Source organism: Gadus chalcogrammus, chromosome 7 (assembly GCF_026213295.1).
Source record: "Gadus chalcogrammus isolate NIFS_2021 chromosome 7, NIFS_Gcha_1.0, whole genome shotgun sequence".
Taxonomy (NCBI): Eukaryota; Metazoa; Chordata; class Actinopteri; order Gadiformes; family Gadidae; genus Gadus; species Gadus chalcogrammus.
The window spans coordinates 1527879-1548414 of NC_079418.1; the positions used below are offsets into that span (position 1 = coordinate 1527879).

Genomic DNA, 20536 nt, shown 5'->3' on the forward strand with positions numbered 1-20536 from the left:
GAGAGAGAGAGAGAGAGAGGATTCCTCTTATGCATGCTCTCAAGCCAGAGGCTAGATAAACACAAACAAACACATCTGGATGCGTGGTTTCTTGTCGTTTTAAGTGCTTTTAAACCTGCTTCCAAGCAGTCTCTCCCTCTTCCCTCCTCCCTCCTCTCTCCAGCTCCTCTCTCCTCCCTTCATCCCCCTTCTCCTCCTCCCCTACTCTCCTCCTCCCCTCCCTCCACTCCTCCCTCCTGTCCTCCCCCCTCAATCTCCTCTCTCCCTCTCTCCTCTCCTCCCTGCTGCCTTGCTCGGAGGAGGAGGGTAATCTCCAGGATTTGCGTCTCCCTCCAAGCAGCCCGCGGCCATAGAGTAAAGCTCTCAGAACAAACACCCTCTCAGCCCCATGGAGCCGCTCTGTCTCTCCTCCTCCTCTCTCCCCTGCTCTACCCTCCTCTGTCTCTCCTTCCCTCTCCTCTCTGCTCGCCTCTCTGTCCCTCCTCCTCTCTCCTCTCCTCTCTCCTCTCCTCTCTCCTCGCCTCTCTGTCCCTCCTCCTCTCTCTCCTTCCCTCTCCTCTCTCCTCGCCTCTCTGTCCCTCCTCCTCTCTCCTCTCCTCTCTCCTCTCCTCTCTCCTCGCCTCTCTGTCCCTCCTCCTCTCTCCTCTCCTCTCTCCTCTCCTCTCTCCTCGCCTCTCTGTCCCTCCTCCTCTCTCCTCTCCTCTCTCCTCTCCTCTCTCCTCGCCTCTCTGTCCCTCCTCCTCTCTCCTCTCCTCTCTCCTCTCCTCTCTCCTCGCCTCTCTGTCCCTCCTCCTCTCTCCTCTCGTCTCCTCTCTCCTCGCCTCTCTGTCCCTCCTCCTCTCTCTCCTTCCCTCTCGTCCCTTCTGTCGCTCCCCCTCTCCGCTCTCCTCCTTCACTCTCTCCCCTCCCCTCACTTCCTCTCTCCCCCTCTCTCCTCCCCTTCTCCCTCTCCTCCTCCCCTCTCCCTATGTTTTATTTACTTTTCTAAATCCTCGTCTCGGTTCCTCCGGAGACTCTATTTGTTTGTTTGTTTGTTTCTCTCTGGTCAGATCCCGGTTTGATAAAGACGACAGAGTCTGTTCTTAAGCCCCGGGGTTAGACTGTCAATTCTAACCACGTTTACGCCACTGGGTGTTTGCGGTAGATCTGGTGGGAGGAGTTCAGACCAGTGGGATGGACGGTAGATCTGGTGGGAGGAGTTCAGACCAGTGGGATGGACGGTAGATCTGCTGGGAGGAGTTCAGACCAGTGGGATGGACGGTAGATCTGGTGGGAGGAGTTCAGACCAGTGGGATGGACGGTAGATCTGCTGGGAGGAGTTCAGACCAGTGGGATGGACGGTAGATCTGGTGGGAGGAGTTCAGACCAGTGGGATGGACGGTAGATCTGGTGGGAGGAGTTCAGACCAGTGGGATGGACGGTAGATCTGGTGGGAGGAGTTCAGACCAGTGGGATGGACGGTAGATCTGCTGGGAGGAGTTCAGACCAGTGGGATGGACGGTAGATCTGGTGGGAGGAGTTCAGACCAGTGCGGACACACTGCTGGGGGCGGGGCTAACTGGGGAGTCCTTCTCGTTAGGATCGGCTGCTAATTGAGGGCAATTACTGCACAGAAACAGAGTGAGGGGTTAAAGGTCTATGTCTTAGACAAACCTGCAATTTCAGACATATCCCCAGGTCAGGTTTCTCTCTGGTCAGATCCCGGTTTGATAAAGACGACAGAGTCTGTTCTTAAGCCCCGGGGTTAGACTGTCAATTCTAACCACGTTTACGCCACTGGGTGTTTGCGGTAGATCTGGTGGGAGGAGTTCAGACCAGTGGGATGGACGGTAGATCTGGTGGGAGGAGTTCAGACCAGTGGGATGGACGGTAGATCTGGTGGGAGGAGTTCAGACCAGTGGGATGGACGGTAGATCTGCTGGGAGGAGTTCAGACCAGTGGGATGGACGGTAGATCTGGTGGGAGGAGTTCAGACCAGTGGGATGGACGGTAGATCTGGTGGGAGGAGTTCAGACCAGTGGGATGGACGGTAGATCTGGTGGGAGGAGTTCAGACCAGTGGGATGGACGGTAGATCTGCTGGGAGGAGTTCAGACCAGTGGGATGGACGGTAGATCTGGTGGGAGGAGTTCAGACCAGTGCGGACACACTGCTGGGGGCGGGGCTAACTGGGGAGTCCTTCTCGTTAGGATCGGCTGCTAATTGAGGGCAATTACTGCACAGAAACAGAGTGAGGGGTTAAAGGTCTATGTCTTAGACAAACCTGCAATTTCAGACATATCCCCAGGTCAGGTATCGATCGATGGGGTCCAAGTATTGATCAGGTTCAGGTATCGGTCCATCAGGTGTCGATCCGTGCCACGCTGTGACCTCTGACCCCTCGCTCCTCCTGCAGGGGGACACGCCGAAGAGCAGAGCGGAGAAGGCGAGCGACTCGGAGCTGGCGGCCTACCTGGAGAACCGCCAGCACTACCAGATGATCCAGAGGGAGGACCAGGAGACGGCGGTCTGAGGAGGGGACCCCTCCTGGTCTGAACCTGGAGGGTCTTCACCGGCGGGGGGGGCAGGCACCGGTCTGAAGGAGAGCGGATCACTTGGAGGTGGTCTCCTTCAGGCGACGGGGGTCCACACTGGTGTTGAGTTTCCAGGAATGTTGTGGGATCTTCACCCCCTGGTCCTGGAGTTGTTGAGACCGGTCTAGCTCCTGGACTCCAATCCTCAAACCAGGTCTGGAAGAAGAACAAGAACAATGTATATAATCAGGTCTGAGGAGGATATCTGGATCTCTGACCTCACAGAGAGACATCTTCTTCTTCACACAGTGCTCTGTAGAGGAATTTTAAGACCCTTAAGATTGGCCCCTCAAACGGCCCCTCAAATGATTTGAGATCTTTTCATTCGGACTCAGAAGACCCGGGATGTCAAAGCCATATCCACACGCTGCCAGGAGCTGACGATCCCCGCTGTAGAACCAACAACAGATCGACCCCGCTCGCAATCAGGGACTGAAAAACACGTCTGCCGTTGATTCAACGTCCGAGCAGGAAAAACAATCGTAAAGATTCCACTGAGGATCTGTGGACGAGGAAGGCTTTGTGAAACCGTCCTCTGATTCGCTCACTTAATTGGTAGTGCTCGTTAGAACAAAGTCTTAACGATTCTTTTCCTCAGACTGTAACGATACAGGCCAATCCCATCGTCTGGTTTCAAAGCGACTCTGAAGAATGGCTGCGCTGCTGAAATTGTTTTTTTTGCAAATTGCCGCACAAGTGATCGTTTTCCCTGAAGCTTTCGTCGCCAGAACGGCTTTTTGACGAGTGATGATTGCTGCTTTTGTACTGACGTGTTGTGTGCGAACTTTGTGCGACAGACGAGTGTGCATGGAATACAATTAAATCGGTTGCCTTTAAGTATTTGTGTGTGTGAAATAAACCATTTTTGGAAGGTTCAGGACATTCCCAAAGCACAAAGCTCTAAGTGCGTATGAGTGTTCATCCACACAGAAGCTGATTGGCTTGATTAACCCCCCCCAGAACCAGAAATCCAAATATGGGTATTTTTCTTTGCACGCCATTTTGAATCATCTTTGTGGCAAATACGCTTTTTCTTTGGATCATATGACCTAAAAAGCCTTTCAGGTCAACTGACTCACTTAAGTCAGTTCTTAAATCGGTTATTTGGTCAGTTATAGGAAGCTTTTCCAGCAAGATAAACCTCTGATTTATTACAACTTTAAATACACACTTTTATACAAATTGCCTTTTTTAATATCGTCAGTAGTTGTGTTTGGAATTATGGACTGTTGCCAGGTTTGGATTGTATATCAGATTTGAATTCGAGTGGTGATTTTGCGTCATGTTTTATTAATAACTCGTTAAGAAGTGGAGAAGGAGAATCATGATTTAAATATGTTCATAGTTCAGATATTCATAATTAGTCTGTATATAATCTGTCATCAAATGTGTCGAGACAATCTGAATCTCTTTAAAGCAATTCTCAGTTTGCTGCCTCTAAACAGACGTACAATCAAAGGATCTGCTTTTCAAAGTGGGTTTTTAAGACTTTTTTATACAATCACAGTCAGAAATAGGATTTTTCTTCTTGCCAAAGTCAAAGGCAGCATTTCAGAAATGCATTCAGCATTTTTCATTTTTCCTTGAACTCACTGCACTGGACAAGGAGTTCTCACACTTCTACATATCTAGAAGGCAGCAAACACAGCTGCAAGACAACTTTGACAATATCTCAAATGACAAAAAGCATGTTATTTACCAAATTGTAAGCGGCATGTCTGGTGTTTTCGTGTTCAAATTGTTACATTTAATTTAATTAAATGGAAAATTAAATTAAATTAAAAATTGAATTTTTATTGAACTGCAAATCACAGCGATATTGAGAAAACGCTTATTTTCAGCGCACACTCTGATATCTTTTCAACTTTTTTCATTTGCAACTCGCGCAAACATTTAAGTTTTAGATTTCTCCGATGGGACTTACGATGTCCAGTCCATTTATTAATTAACCGGTTGTCTCCGTGCTGCTTGGCTTTGTAATTAGTTATTTTGTGTTCGATAGCTTTATATGTAAATCAATATTTTCTACCAATGGAATATTTGGAGCCTGTTTGAGTAATTTTTTTTTTTAAGTGATTGTTATATCTGTATTTTGTAAGTATGCTTATCATAATATTTAGCTTGGTATGGGATTTAAAATGTTTATTTAAGGGAATAAAAGTGTTTATGGAATGTCATCTTTACATATTTTTCTCTTTTGTTTCTTTAGAAGATTTTGTGTTGATTCCTAGAACAAATGTTTACAATCCTGACTTTAAGAGCTTTTAAACGAAATCAAGAGTCAATGTGTACAAAAAGGATACCAGGGGGCGGAGCCTAAATAGATGACGGGGCGTCGACAGAACGTTGGCTGCGGAGGAGGAGCGCATGCGCACTCTGAGCTCCCCAGGGACCTTTCTGGGCACAAGAAGCCGCGTTTCACCGGTTAGCGTCTGCCTCCAATTACACCGAAATAGCTCCGTGGTTAAAGTATTTATCAAGATTATCTGCAGAGCATCTGTTGTCAAGATATCTATAATATATATATAAAATCGATCAGCCATTTTCCTGATTCTTTCCTTTTAACGTCAATAAATGGGTATGATTAAGGTTAACACTTAAGTATATATTTTTTTATCTCGGTTCGGATTGGGTTAATGAACCACACAACCGCCTTGGTTTACCGTCTATCCAAACCACCAAGTATTCACGGTCAAAACTTAAGCTATTATATTATATTATATTATAGTAATAGATGTAAAGCTGCCCCAAAAAGTATTAATTAATCGTTCGAGTTATAATTAATAAAAAAAACAAAGTAAACCGTTGTGGGTTCAGATCTCAACACCTGGCACTGCGCATGCGCGTCCCTTGGAGAGCGGTTCATCTCCCCAGCAGTGAATGTGGTCCGACCCCCCACGGACAGGATCCCATTGTAGCCTGGGTACTTAAAATGCCTCGGGAGTGGATGACTTCACCCCACATACTTACCCTGATGGCCCCGTCAAAAAACAACACAACAAACCCGCAAAAACTTGAAACGTGAGACGTTTGTCGTTGTTTTCTACGCACACAACATGGTGTCAACCGGGCCAGGGTATCCATCCTTCATCCCGGGACGGGGTGGAGGGTACGGGCGCAGAGGGGAGAGGAGAGAGGGGGATGCGTATTGGTTTGGATGCCTCGCTGGAGGAGAGGAGAGGAAGAGGGGGGAGAGGAGAGAGTCCTGTGGTTGATGTGTGTTTGTGTGAGAGTGCATGAATGGAGCCTAATGCAACCAGAATGAACTGGTTTGGCAGACAAAGGCCTGGGGTCCAAACGAGGGGGGCGAGGGGGACAGTAAGAGAGAGAGAGAGAGAGAGAGAGAGAGAGAGAGAGAGAGAGAGAGAGAGAGAAATCCGCCTCAGCCAAAGCCTGAATTCCCCAGATACTCTTGGCTATTCTGGTCTAAAGTTTGGAGCAACTTTGTGCAATCTTTGGGGAAAAGTAAGTGTGCCAAAAGAGCGAGCAAATGATCCGTTAGTGCATAAACGCGGACAATTACGCACGTCCGTAATTGGTCGTTGCGTTCACCGTTTTGCAGTGAGTTTACTTTCCCGTTATCTGTGCCCCGCAGGAGACTTTGGGGGATCTTGGTGGAGAAGAGGATCACAGATTCCCTCTACGTCTCCTGTCCAATTTGGAAACCTAAAGAAAGTGAGTATAAACGTCTTTGTCTGCTGTGTGGTCGCTGTCTTTGGAGACGCTCCGTCTCATTCGCCTCGGTAAATAGTAACTCCGCTATCATGAACAAGAACTACAAATGAACAAGAACTACAAAAGTGATTGAAAATGTGAGTTTTTCGTTTCTAACGGGAAACGTTTTTTTAAGGAGGGTTTTATTTTCTGGCAGTCACAGCGATGTTAGAAGTCTTCTGAAGTGCCAAAACTTTAAACTGTTAAAACTAAAACTGTACATTTTACCAGTTGAAGAGAATGATGGGCTATTTCCATTGTGTGCGCGTGTGTGTGTGTGTGTGTGTGTGTGTGTGTGTGTGTGTGTGTGTGTGTGTGTGTGTGTGTGTGTGTGTGTGTGTGTGTGTGTGTGTGTGCGTTTTTACTGTGAATTCCCAGATTTATATTCCCAGCTGTTGTTGAGATGTCCTTTCCAAGTGTGTGAGTGTGTGTAGGTGGGGGGGGGGGGGGGGGCTGCGTGAGTGTTTGTGTGTCAGTGAGTGTGTGTGTATGTGTTCACCAGTATGTTGATGTTGGCAATGAACAATATAGTTGCGACAGAAAACGGTAAAAGTCACACTATAAAAACACTACAACTTTTCAAAAGAAGAGCAGGCTCTTAATTAGCCAGAAACAACAAGACAGTGTAACACATCTCCTTTTAATCCAGCTTTTAATTCAGATTAACAGCCTACTACTTCTCCATTCTCTTCATGGTGAGACAGCACACTCCTAAACCACGACCATCCAACAGGGAAACTCAAAGCAGAGAGCTTACTAAAACAAGTTCTGCAAAGCCTCAACACTCTGTTCTCTGTGCAGACTACCTGGCTGCTGCTGCTTCTCTCTCTCTCTCTCTCTCTCTCTCTCTCTCTCTCTCTCTCTCTCTCTCTCTCTCTCTCTCTCTCTAAATATGTTTCCAGTATCTTGGCAACAGGCCCCAGCCGTCCGAGCCTTCTCTAATACCTCCTCTCCCTTGGTGTCCTTCCAGAACTCTGATTCCCAATTCAGTAGATTATAAACTCTGTTGCTCTCACACTTCACCCGGTTTGTGTTCAAACTCCACACCAACTCCATCCTCTGCTATTGTGTTCCTAGAGTCCATGTATTCCCCCATAATTGCTATTATTACTGAACTTGTATTATGTCTTGTGTTTTATGTTGGAACTGTGTACTGCTGTCCATCTTGGCCCGGTCTTTCTTGTATAATAGATTTTAATCTCAATGAGACTAACCTAGTTACTCACGTGCCAAGCAGACTGCAGCCCACACTCACACAGCACATGCATATACATACACATACATACACCGCATGCATGCACATACACACCGCATACACACACACGCACAAACATACATGGAAACACACACACACGCACACGCGCTTGCACACACCGCACGTCAAGACAAAGGCAGCGACAAACTCGCTGAGCTAAGACGTTATGCTTTTAAACATAACGGCTCTGCCATCAACACACACGCAGGTTAGAACACACACACACGCGCACACACCGCAGTGACACATGTCCAGGTAAGATGTTATGTTTTAAAACATAACTGCGCTGTCACAATCTCCCAGGTAACACATTCTGTCGATAGAAATTGCGATAAAATAAAGGAAGAAGGGAACTGTTCAATTCAAACATCGCACCGACCAGCATATCAATACATAAATCATTTGATCTTAAAGAGACAGTGTCCCTATAACACAGAACGAAAACACGTAAATTACACAGTATGGTGAATTAGGTCTATGGAGTCCACCACAAGACTACACTTTGTTGCTCAAATGTAATCTTACTCTCCTCCTTGAGCCTCCAAAATTACTTTTACACTTTGTTGCTCAAACTTAATATGACCACCTCCTTGAGCCTCCCAAAATGTTACCATCAATTGATAAATAGCTGCTTTCAGACACATGTGTAAGTCCTGATATTCTCCTGATGGGCCGTATGTGTGAGCAACATATCCTGACATTTGTACCCTGAAAATCTCCTGAATATTACTACCCCTGAGGTAGTATTTTCTCCGTAGGAAATGGAAATTACCTTATATGTGAATGAGGAGTAGAAAGTCTGTATTTCTCACACCATTTCAGTGGGAGTGTTGATGACGCTTCTGTTTGTCATTGAGTGGCCCCCTAAATGATAATCAGCCTGTTGCCTTTTGTTCACTGAATGGTTCAAAAATATTTAAATGTTGGCACTGCTTTTAAGAGTCATTTGTGGTGAACGAATGTTATACGTTGTAATATTATAGGCAAAATGTTATTATATTATGCGCTCAGAAATGTGTTACATTATCGACTGGGCTTTCCACATTATTGCTATGGTTTTAATTACAAGTAGAGGTTGAGAAAACTCTAGTAATATTAAAAATGAAACTCATCTCAAACCATCCTCACTTCCACCGCTGTGGAGTCCAGTGGTTCTCAAACTAAGTACTCCCCTCACCGGCACAAAACATTTTTGAGAGAAAGTAAATTAAATGGACATAATAATGTATTTGTGATCTATTAGGAAGTGTAACACATGAACATTAAAAAGGGTTAGAATCCCTTTAGAACCAATTCCTCCTGATACTCATGACAATTTGGTGTTTCTGGATGCACTTTGTTTTTCAAGGATTCTCCCTTCTCCTTGTCTTCTCCTCACTTGGCCTTCCTAAGATAGCCTTCATACGCTAGCTCTCCTAAAATAGCCTTCCTAAGCTAGCCTTCCTTAGCTGGCCTTCCTAAACTAGGCTTCCTAAGCTAGCCTTCCTTAGCTGGCCTTCCTAAACTAGGCTCCCTAAGATAGCCTTCCTTAGCTGGCCTTCCTAAACTAGGCTCCCTAAGATAGCCTTCCTTAGCTGGCCTTCCTAAACTAGGCTCCCTAAGATAGCCTTCCTTAGCTGGCCTTCCTAAACTAGGCTCCCTAAGATAGCCTTCCTTAGCTGGCCTTCCTAAACTAGGCTTCCTAAGCTAGCCTTCTATCATCTGGCATTCAGATTGAAACTTGCTCAGGGTGAAAAATATTTAATTGTTATTTATTTTCTTTGCAACTTCCTGAGGACCCCTGCAGTACCCATAGGGGCCCCCATTTGAGCACCCCTGCTGCAGATGAATCTTCTGCTGCCTCCTAGCTCCTAGCTCCTAGCGCCTTGGGAACACGGTGTTGTCTAGATCAAAGGCTCCGCTGGAGGCGGATCAGGCCCCGAGACTCACCCCGCGGCGCTTCGAGGAAACAGCCATGTTTTATTTTAATGATGAGGAGGAGGCTGCCTTCTTCCCCCTCCGGTCTCCCAGACACCTCGACTCCCCGCGGTTCATTATCCCCCCCAACGCACACTCGGAACACCGGCGCTGTGCGTCAGCATCGTACGAATGCCCGCTAGTGGACTATTAGCATTCCCGGCCTCCCGGCTCCAAGCTTTCCACGAATAACGATACCAGACTAATTAGGCGGATTGTTCTGGACGAAGCATGCACGCGAGCAAGACAATTATATCACGAGACGCGTCGTTTGATCGCCCTCTCTCGTCCTGCACTCCTCCTCTTCCTCTCTCGTCCTGCACTCCTCCTCTTCCTCTCTCGTCCTGCACTCCTCCTCTTCCTCTCTCGTCCTGCACTCCTCCTCTTCCTCTCTCGTCCTGCACTCCTCCTCTTCCTCTCTCGTCCTGCACTCCTCCTCTTCCTCTCTCGTCCTGCACTCCTCCTCTTCCTCTCTCGTCCTGCACTCCTCCTCTTCCTCTCTCGTCCTGCACTCCTCTTCCTCTCTCGTCCTGCACTCCTCCTCTTCCTCTCTCGTCCTGCACTCCTCCTCTTCCTCTCTCGTCCTGCACTCCTCCTCTTCCTCTCTCGTCCTGCACTCCTCTTCCTCTCTCGTCCTGCACTCCTCCTCTTCCTCTCTACGTCTTGAAGAAAGACAATTTAGTTATTTTCAATTCGATTAAACTTTATTCTTATAGTGCTTAATGACAAGTAGTCTCAAAGGGTGTGATAAGTTGTGTGTTTATGACCCCCCCACTGACCTTAGCCCCCCTGAGGGAAAGAAAAACACACACACAGACGCACACACAGACACACACACAGCCATCACACTGAGATACACACAGACATCACACTGAGATACACACAGACACACACACAGTCATCACACAGACACACAAACACAGACATCACACAGAGATACACACAGACACACACACAGTCATCACACTGAGATACACGCAGACTCACACACAGACATCATCACACTGAGATACACACAGACACACACACAGTCATCACACTGAGATACACGCAGACTCACACATAGACATCACACTGAGACAGACACACACAGACACGCACACAGACACACAGAGACACTCATAACAAGTGATAATGCAACAATAACCATCTTTGTTAATATTAATAACCGTTTTTGTTAAGTAACACTGACAACTCTGACATTTTTTTTATTATTTTCCGAGCGTTTAAATAGAACCGGTACAATTTAAAAAAAAGAAAAGTGTCTTCGGTAAATCTGTGAATGTTAATTAAACATTAAGTGCGTTGCTCCTCAGTGTAATCACGGCGGGTTTGAAGAGCTTTGTTCTACATTCTCCCAGCTTCACAGACCTGGGATCAGAACCGCCGAAGCACATAATGGAATGCAGCTACTGAAATAACATATTGGAATGCAGCCACTGAAATAACATTGGAATGCAGCCACTGGAATAACATTGGAATGCAGCCACTGAAATAACATTTTGGAACGCAGCCGTAAAATATATTGGAACGCGGCCGTAATTACATTTTGACTGCGACCAGCTTAGTCAACTTCTAGCGATCCCATTGGTTGATACAAGGATCAATACTTCGACTGAAACACACAGTCACTGATCAATCAGGATTTGTGATCATTTCAACACGGTAACGTTCATTTCATCGGTACTCTTTTCTCTGCGTCCCTGACGATGGGAACGTGAACTGCCAGGTTGATTTGCAAGTTGCAATCAATTACAAGTTGATGTGGATTCGGATCGTTGGATCTAGTTTATGAAACACTAATAACAATAACCATAATATTGATGAAGATGATAAAACTGCTACTCAGTGCTCAGTAATCAATATTAACACAACAACTTTGAGATTCCAGTAATATAAAGGGCAATACAAACAGAATTTATTATTATATTCTTATTATTCTTATTATTAACAACCCAGCGACCTCACTCTTAATACCAAACGAAGGGACCCCAGCAGAGAGAGGGACAGCGGCAGAGATCCAGAACGAGAGCAGGAGGAGAGAGGAGATCTGGGCCAGGGTGACTGGGGTACAGCTGGAGGGGCCGCTGGGGGGCGTCTCTGTACCCCCTCATCCCAGCCGGTGGGTCAGCAGACAGATGGGAGTCCCCTCAGATCTGAGGCTGACCCACAAGGAGAGATGAACCCATTAACAGCAACACGCACGCACAAACGCACTGACACACACACACACACACCCACACACACACACTCATGAACGCAAGCGCACATGGACACACGCACACACGAGAACACATGTACACGCATACGCACGCACACACGCCCGTACATGGATGCATGCACGCGCACACTCACACTGGGGCGTACACAGGACGCACACACACACGCACACCATGCGGGCCTCCCTCCGGCCCCAGTGCGTGTGTGTGCAAGTCCAGCTTAGTGCGTCGAGTCGTCACACCTCGGTAAACACGCTGCCTCTACCTGACAGGGGCGGCGGGGGAGGGGGAGGAGGAGGGGGGGAGGAGGAGGAGCAGGAGATGTCAGGGTATCCTCCTTTGTAGTCGACGAGAAGAGACAGAAGAGGAGACAGGGTGTCAAATTGTGCCTCCTGGGATTAGGGTGGAGGTTGAGATGGAGTCAGGGGTGGGGGTGGTGGGGGAGACAAGGGGCTTCTCCCTCTTTCTCTTTGTCTCTGCTCTCTCTCTCTCTCTCTCTCTCTCTCTCTCTCTCTCTCTCTCTCTCTCTCTCTCTCGCAACGGAAATCTTTTATTGAATCTTTGAAACAAACTGTGTAAAATATCGTAATAAACGGCCAAATAATAACTAGGTCAAATCAAAAACGAGGTCACAGAGTGTTCGATGAACAAGTTTGTCCCTAGTGTTTATATTCATTCAAGTCTAAATCTAAAATAACGAATACAAAATACACGGCAAAATACACGGCAAAATACACGGCAAAAAAAAAAAAAGTCTACGGCAGTGGTTTTCAAAGTGTGGGGCGCGCCCTCCCTGGGGGGCGCCAGAGTTCTTCAGGGGGGGCGCGACGTGAGAAAAAAATTAACCCGAAGAAACCCTGAAAGTCGATGATTCAAATCATCAATCGTACTTCAACTGTAGAAGTAACATAACTAAATCAATTTTCAACCGTTTATCTTCGTGCAAACCATTTAATAAATCTACACACATGTATCTTCAATCATATCTGAACAGAATTTCGATATCATTTAAAATTTCTTCAGAATCACAGTTTTAGTTTCATACCGCATCGTTTTCAGCTGTTTTCATTGTAGACGTCAGCCCATTCTGATACAGCTACTTCTAGACATCGTAACTCATTAATTTTTCGACCGTTTACCATCATTCAAACCATTAAACAAATCTACACACTTGTATCTTCAATACTATCGAAAAGGAATTTTTATAGCATTTATACTTTTTTCAGAATCACAGTCTTAGTTTCAAACCGGCATCGTTTTCAGTTGCTTATAACAAAGCTGCAAACTTGTCGCTTTTCGGCGACAATCGCCGTTTTCTTGGTCAATTTGGTCATTCACGTGAATCGTGTAGAACCGGAGAGTTTTGTTTTTTTGGGGGGGGGGGGGTCCAGAATTGCGAACAATTATTGGATCATTCTTATAATTGACATTTCTCTGGGCCAATCGGAATCTCAGCACTTGCTTCAGAATCTTTCTTATAATTGACATTTCTCTGGGTTCGCCATTGGATGAGGCGGTCGCCTGGCTACCGCGCATGCGCATCCGCATGCGCATGCATGCGGCCAAACAACGCAAGAGAGCTTGCGAAACACTCGTCTAGAGGGGTGTTCCACAAACGGAGGTTTAACAAACACTGAGTTAACGCTGAACTCTAGGTTGATTGACCCTGTGCCGACCAACCCAGAGTTTTCGGTTCCACAGCAGCGGTTATGCATTAGTTCAACCAACTCGGGGTTGGTTAACACAGGGTTGTGCGCGTCACCGCCAAACCTAAAAAGACGTGATGTATGGATCATGGAAACCCTGATCGAAATGGCGAAACGGGCCGCTTATTTCAATGAAATGGAACTTCAGGTTCTCCTGGGGAGCTATGACGAGGAGAAGGACATTATCACATGAAAAGGGAACGCTAAAGCCTCTGCAACCCGGAGAACCAAAGCCTGGCAGCGGATCGCTGACCGCGTAAATGCGTTAGTTACACGTCAAAAGCATGATCCTTAATATTTGAGCCATGAATATATAAATATCCCAGTTAAGCATTCTTAAAGATCCTACTACATAACCCCTTTCTTCTAAAAAAAAGATGTACTCCGATGGCTTCCAAGCGGTCAGCGGATCAAGTATAAAAATGAAGTATAAAAAACATAAAAAACTGGTAAGCTTTTCCCACCATCGTATTGGTATAAATTTAAATAAGCAATTTTTTTAAGCCAATCGTGAAAGGTCGACAGTCGGCAGACTGGATCTGGCCCTCAAATTGTCTTAACCCCGGTGGAGGAGCTGTTAATAAACATAATTTCAGGGCGCCCTGGCATGGAGGGGGTACCTGGAGGTACCAGGGGCCATACCCCACTGGTTGAATGTAGGTTTTTGTGTTTTCTTGTATTTTAGATTTTTTTTGCCTTCGAAGTAACACATGCAAACCATGTGCTTGCCACAGCGCATACTATTGTTTATTTTTTTGGTAACTGGGTAGAAAACCTAAAAGTGACAATTCATCAACTTCACAGAATAATAATTGTTTTTTGTCTCTCCAATAATAAGTAAAAATAATAATAATAAAAAAATTGTGACAGTTGTAAATAAAATATTTTTTATAAGCCTCAAGGATGTTTTGACATTGTTTTTTGATAAAGTATGCTGAGTTTTGTTAAGTCACGCTCAGACTAGTGTCATTTGTATATTACAATAAAAAAAAAATCCCCCCGTGACACTGTCACTTTTTTTCCTCTGAGGAGTTTGCAGGTCTGTTATAATAATTTAGGTCACCATAGCAACGCCGGTAAACAAACGCCGCCGAATAGTCGAATCTCTGGACTGAAAAAGCAGATCTGATTCGACTCAGAAAATTCAGAGTCGGGGACCCTGAATTAATCTGTGTAAACTGGCAGTTTACACAGATTAAGATGTTCAAATGTATTTAAAAAAGGTTAAGCTAAAACATGCTTAGATAAAGTTGTTAAATTGTGTTAAGAAATGTGTTTAAAAACGCACAAAGATGTTGTAATGTTTCAGAAATATGTTTAAAATGTTTAAAAAATATGTTTAAAAAATATGTTTAAAAAATATGTTTCAAATGTTTTAAAATTATGATCAGAGATGTTTAAAATGTGTAAAATAATTAAGATAGCTTTCAAAACACAGGTATTTAGAACATTTATTTTGGGGGGGGGGGGGGGGGGGGGGGGGGCTCAGCTGAATTTTTTCTCTGAGGGGGGGCTCACTCTCTCACACTTTGGTCTACGGGGAATGGGTTAACCTAGTGATGGTTAGTGCTTGGCACTTGGTTATATGAACATCCTCACTGTACCCACAGATATATATTGCTGTTTCTCTTTCTCCTGACAAACAGACTTATTGTGAGTCGCTCTGGATAAAAGCGTCTGATAAACGCCCTGAATATGAATGTTAATATCCATAAGAAGCACTCTGGACTGATATTATTCCAGAATTGTTCCAGAGAACTGACTCATAGTTTCCATAGCAGCACAACATCTTAGGATGTGATGTGAATGAAAGTTGATTTTGAAGATGTTAAAATGGATTAGCATGACTTCGCTCTGTCGGAGGTATCAAAGCAGCCACTGAGGCTCATTGCTCATTTTAAATTGGCTTTCATTGATCTGGCTTCTCCCCATCACTGACGGAGCATTCACCCTGTGTGTGTGTAGAGAGAAGGGGGAGGGATGGAGGGAGGGAGGTAGAGACGGAGAGAGAGAGGGGGAGAGACAGAGAGCAGGAGAGAGAGAGAGAGAGAGAGAGAGAGAGAGAGAGAGAGAGAGAGAGAGAGAGACAGAGAGAGAGAGAGAGAGACAGAGACAGAGAGAGAGAGAGACAGAGAGAGAGAGAGAGAGGGACAGAGAGAGACAGAGAGCAGGAGAGAGAGAGAAAGAGAGAGAGAGAGAGAGAGAGAGAGAGAGAGAGAGGGAGAGGGAGAGGGAGAGAGACAGAGAGCAGGAGAGGGAGAGAGAGGGGGAGAGACAAAGAGCAGGAGCGAGAGAGAGAGAGAGAGAGAGACAGAGAGAGAGAGAGAGACAGAGACAGAGAGAGAGAGAGACAGAGAGAGACAGAGACAGAGAGAGAGAGAGACAGAGAGACAGAGAGAGAGAGAGAGAGAGAGAGGAGGGAGGTGAGAGAGGGGGAGAGACAGAGAGCAGGAGAGAGAGAGAAAGAGAGACAGAGAGAGAGAGAGAGAGAGAGCGGGAGAGGGAGAGGGAGAGAGACAGAGAGCAGGAGAGGGAGCGAGAGAGAGAGAGAGAGAGAGAGAGGGGGGGGGAGAGACAGTGAGCAGGAGAGGGAGAGAGGGAGTGAGAGAGAGAGGGAGAGAGGGAGGGAGGGAGGGAGGGAGGGAGTGAGTGAGTGGTCTTCCTTCAGTTGTTTTCAGAGATTTCACCAGGCACCACCAGGTCAGCCCCTGGGAGTCAAACTGTCTTTAACAGTTTAACAGTCTAACTTGTAAAACTAACATATTTTCTGAGCCAGTCAGTGGGACGCACCCCCAACGCACCTCGACTCCACACCTCAATGTCTCTGAAGACAGACAGAGCTACACTCTTCGTTATGGAGGACTCACACCGTTTTATTTGGCTTTAACCAGCGAACAGGACTCTCCCCCCCCCCCCCCCCCCCCCCCCCCCCCCCCCCCCCCCTTGTGGGGGCGACAGTACATCTGTTACCACGGCGACCGTGAGGGCCGCTAATGATTTATTGTGAGAGCAAAAGCAGAGCAGGGGTCAGCGTTTAATGATAGACTCCCACTGACTGGCTGTTTAATGATGCTCTCCCCCTCTCTCTCTCTCTCTCTCTCTCTCTCTCTCTCTCTCTCTCTCTCTCTTTCTCTCCTCCCCTCCCCCTCTCTCCCCCCTAGGATGAGGGCTGTTCTTGTCTTCCTGCTGGTCTCTCTCCTCTCCATCAGCGCCGTCGACTCCGCCGGTAAAAACAGGAAAGGTGAGTTTCTCTCTCTTGTCCAATCCGATCGCTCCGCCGCCCAGGGTTTGAACCCAGACGTTGTGGTATCTGATCGCTCCAGCGTGACGCTCTCTCCCCGTCTAGAGAAAACCAAGGCGCCAAAGACCGGAACGGAGTGCAGCGATTGGCGCTATGGCAACTGTGTCCCTAGCAACGGAGACTGTGGGGGGGGCTTCAGGGAGGGGGCGTGTGAGCAGCAGACCAGGAAGATGAAGTGTAAGGTCCCTTGCAACTGGAAGAAGAACTTTGGGGGTGAGGACGCCCACACACACACACACACACACACACACACACACACACACACACACACACACACACACACACTTCTCTGACGGGCTCATGAAGTTGTACTGAATCAAATTTGCTGGAGGAGATAAAGAGAAACACATCGGAGAGGAAAGGAGGAGAAGAACGGAGAATGATGAACTGATTAATGACAATGTGGATTAAGAGGACGTTTTAACCAACCCGTTCTCTCTGGTTCCCCCTCCCCCCCCCCCCCCCCCCCCCCCCCCCAGCGGACTGTAAGTACCGGTTCGAGACGTGGGCGGAGTGTGACCCAGCCTCTGGCTTAAGGGCCCGCTCAGGAACCCTTAAGAAGGCCCTCTACAACGCAGAGTGTCTGCCCACCATCTCCGTCACCAAGCCCTGTGCTGCCGGCAAGACCAAGACCAGGACTAAGGGTAAGAGTAAGGACTAAGGAATAGACCAGGACCAGGACTAAGGGTAAGAGTAAGGACTAAGGGTTAAGACCAGGACTAAGGGTAAGAGTAAGGACTAAGGAATAGACCAGGACCAGGACTAAGGGTAAGAGTAAGGACTAAGGGTTAAGACCAGGACTAAGGGTAAGAGTAAGGACTAAGGAATAGACCAGGACCAGGACTAAGGGTAAGATTAAGGACTAAGGGTTAAGACCAGGACTAAGGGTAAGAGTAAGGACTAAGGGTTAAGACCAGGACTAAGGGTAAGAGTAAGGACTAAGGGTTAAGACCAGGACTAAGGGTAAGAGTAAGGACTAAGGGTTAAGACCAGGACTAAGGGTAAGAGTAAGGACTAAGGGTTAAGACCAGGACTAAGGGTAAGAGTAAGGACTAAGGGTTAAGACCAGGACCAGGACTAAGGGTAAGGTTAAGACCAGGACTAAGGGTAAGGTTACTGACCAAGTACAGGACTAAGGGTAAGGTTAAGACCAGTACTTAGGGTAAGGTTAAGACCAGGACTAAGGGTAAGGTTAAGACCAAGACCAGGACTAAGGGTAAGGTTAAGACCAAGACCAGGACTAAGGTTAAGGGTTAAGACCAAGAGCAGGACTAAGGGTAAGGTTAAGACCAAGACCAGGACTAAGGGTAAGGTTAAGACCAAGACCAGGACTAAGGGTAAGGTTAAGACCGAGACCAGGACTAAGGGTAAGGTTAAGACCGAGACCAGGACTAAGGGTTAAGGTAATGGGTTACATGACGTGTTCCAAAATGAAACCAGGTTACCAACGAGAATGTTCTGCCAGGGAACCGAACGGACTGCAGTGCTTATGAGCGTCAGTCATCTCCACCGGACCACTGAGACCACGTCTATCACCTAACCTGTGGTGGACAGTGTCATTACCGAGAAATGGCTACACGCATTTCCATGGAGATGTCAACCACAAGCAGAAATTCTGTCTGCTAAACGCCCTGAATGTGAATGTAAATGTATATCCAGGGATATTAACATGTGCTTAACAGTTCTTCTGTGATGTTCTTCTTCACATTCTCAGGGAAGAAGGCGAAGCCACAGGACAACTAGTGCGAAGAGCTGGAAGGAGGAAGACCTGGGAACGGACTGAGGATAATTGGTTCGGACGCAACATCTATTGGAACTTAGCTGATTTCTTCAACGTAAACCAATGTCTGCGCTTAAAAGTGTTGCAGCAAAAAGTGATTTAATATTAATTTTAGATTTTAAATTCCCTGCTTTATGCTGAGTAGATTACCCGTATTTTGGGTGGTATTTGCGTTGGAAGTTTTAAACACAAGATTAGTTTTTCATTTCTAATTTAGGAGCTTTTAGAGTAAAATGGATTTTTAACTAAAACAAAACAAAAAAGTGTTCGGGCGAGCACTTGTATTTTTCTTAAAATGTAGATTATTTTGGCCCACAAATGTTTACATTTTATTAACAGAGGCCATTTTAACAAATAGAAATGTTATTTGTTATACATATATTTGCTAACAACTTTTTATTGGTGGTGCTCACATGAATGATTAAACATCTTCTTTTTCTCAAAATTAAGTTGTTGTTTGTTCTGGTAAATGTTTAATTATCCAGTTAAGTCTAAATTTTGGATTTCATCCATTTTCCACTGCATCACTTAAAGGTTGGGTATGGGATTTGCGAAATGCCAGCAGATTTTGAAAACACACAACTCAAATGGTCCTACCCCCTCTCCTTCAACGCTGACTCTGACTCCACCCACTCCAAGTACATGGACGCGCAAGCACACACGAGCCATTAGCTAGTTAGCTAGCTCCAGTAGCTACCGCAGGATAACAACAAACAGAAGCTTGCTCTGGGTCAGGAGCTTTGAGTACGTGCACGAAGGGGTCACGCGGGGAGCGGGGGCGGGGAGTGCAGTACGACCGTTTGATTGACGTACTTACTGTCCAATGCCACTCGGTGGGTCTGGAAATTATTGGCTGGAGTTTTTCGAGCCCTGCCCGTTCCACAGATGATTGACTTGTTTAATGTTCATGTCATTCCTATTAACTCAGTGGCTGTAAGTGGGTTATGATAGGGATTTCAAGTAATTTTGCAAAAATGGCCAAAAAAGAGAATTCCATAGCCAACCTTTAAATAAATTCTAGTCAATAATCCCCCAAAAGGTTGATAGCTTTGAATAGATTTATATCTATTTATATCATATCATTCAAGTTCTCTTGTTTAAATGTTAAACTCATAATTTAAGTTAAAATGGAGGCGTGGTCGATATGTCGCCAATCAATGTTTTTCCATTACTACAGTAGTACATTTTTACAAGTTACTGTCCTTAACTTCACTGAAGAACGTTGACTTAGTACGTTTGATGACGGAAACCGACGCTGTACATTTGAGACACAATCAAACAACCTCGAACACCAGTCAAATCCCCCTTCCAGAATATTTATTCAAATATAAACACGGTACTATTAAAATACAACTCATGTCAACACCTCATTCCAAACACGGGGTACTGGGGCAGGGGGCGGACCACTGGAACCCATCAGCTAATCAGATCGGTTTGATGACATTACACCAGATCCCAACCTGGGGGGTGCCTCTGACAGTGCGCCCGGGCCTGACTTTATAACAGCTCATCCGAGCGTGAAAGAACTATTTTAGATCTCACGGGCCTCGCGACTGAAAATAGAGCTGTCGCTAAAGGCCGATTTAGGGTCGTTTTAGACGCAGAGACGTAAGCACGTAATTTACACAAGGGACTTGTTTTAGACAAGTTTTGATTTACGGTTCCTTTAAGGTTCCTTAAGGATTGCGCGTGTTGCAAGGGGATTCTCCGCCAGAACAGGGGGAGCAACGAACGAATCTGTGGGCGTGGAAGTGGAAATCGCTGGCTTGTTTATATTTATAATTATCATAATTCGTTCTTGTGTTTTCTTCTTCTCCTTCTTCAAAATTCTTCATTCGCTTCTGTCACGGCCTTTTAAAAATGGCGCTATTATGCTGTAAAACCGGAAATGTGAGACTCCTGAAAATATGTGGTTAGCTGGCCAATCACAGTCTTTGCGAGCTGCGTAGGGCCGTAGTGTTTTAGTCGCATAGTCAGGAATTCTGGGCGACGCACTTAAGCACGTAAGGGGGGATATTTTACCGCGCAAGGGG

General features: G+C 46.1%; 2 protein-coding genes across 2 annotated transcripts in view; both read left to right on the forward strand.

Moving 5' to 3' along the window:
* Positions 1-5569, forward strand: part of dgkza (diacylglycerol kinase, zeta a) — an 81895-nt gene extending 76326 nt beyond the window's left edge. The window contains exon 36 of the mRNA XM_056595158.1: positions 2395-5569. Coding sequence (XP_056451133.1) covers positions 2395-2511 — 117 coding nt within the window. The 3' untranslated portion in view covers positions 2512-5569. The remainder of the gene's footprint in view (positions 1-2394) is intronic.
* Positions 5570-5900: 331 nt separating this feature from the next.
* On the forward strand, positions 5901-18945 carry LOC130386652 (midkine-A-like). The gene is made up of 6 exons (XM_056595673.1): positions 5901-6037; positions 6168-6247; positions 16584-16663; positions 16769-16936; positions 17203-17367; positions 18438-18945. The coding sequence occupies exons 3-6, from the start codon at positions 16585-16587 to the stop codon at positions 18464-18466; spliced, it is 441 nt and encodes a 146-aa protein (XP_056451648.1). The 5' UTR covers positions 5901-6037; positions 6168-6247; position 16584; the 3' UTR covers positions 18467-18945.
* The last annotated feature ends 1591 nt before the right edge of the window (positions 18946-20536 follow it).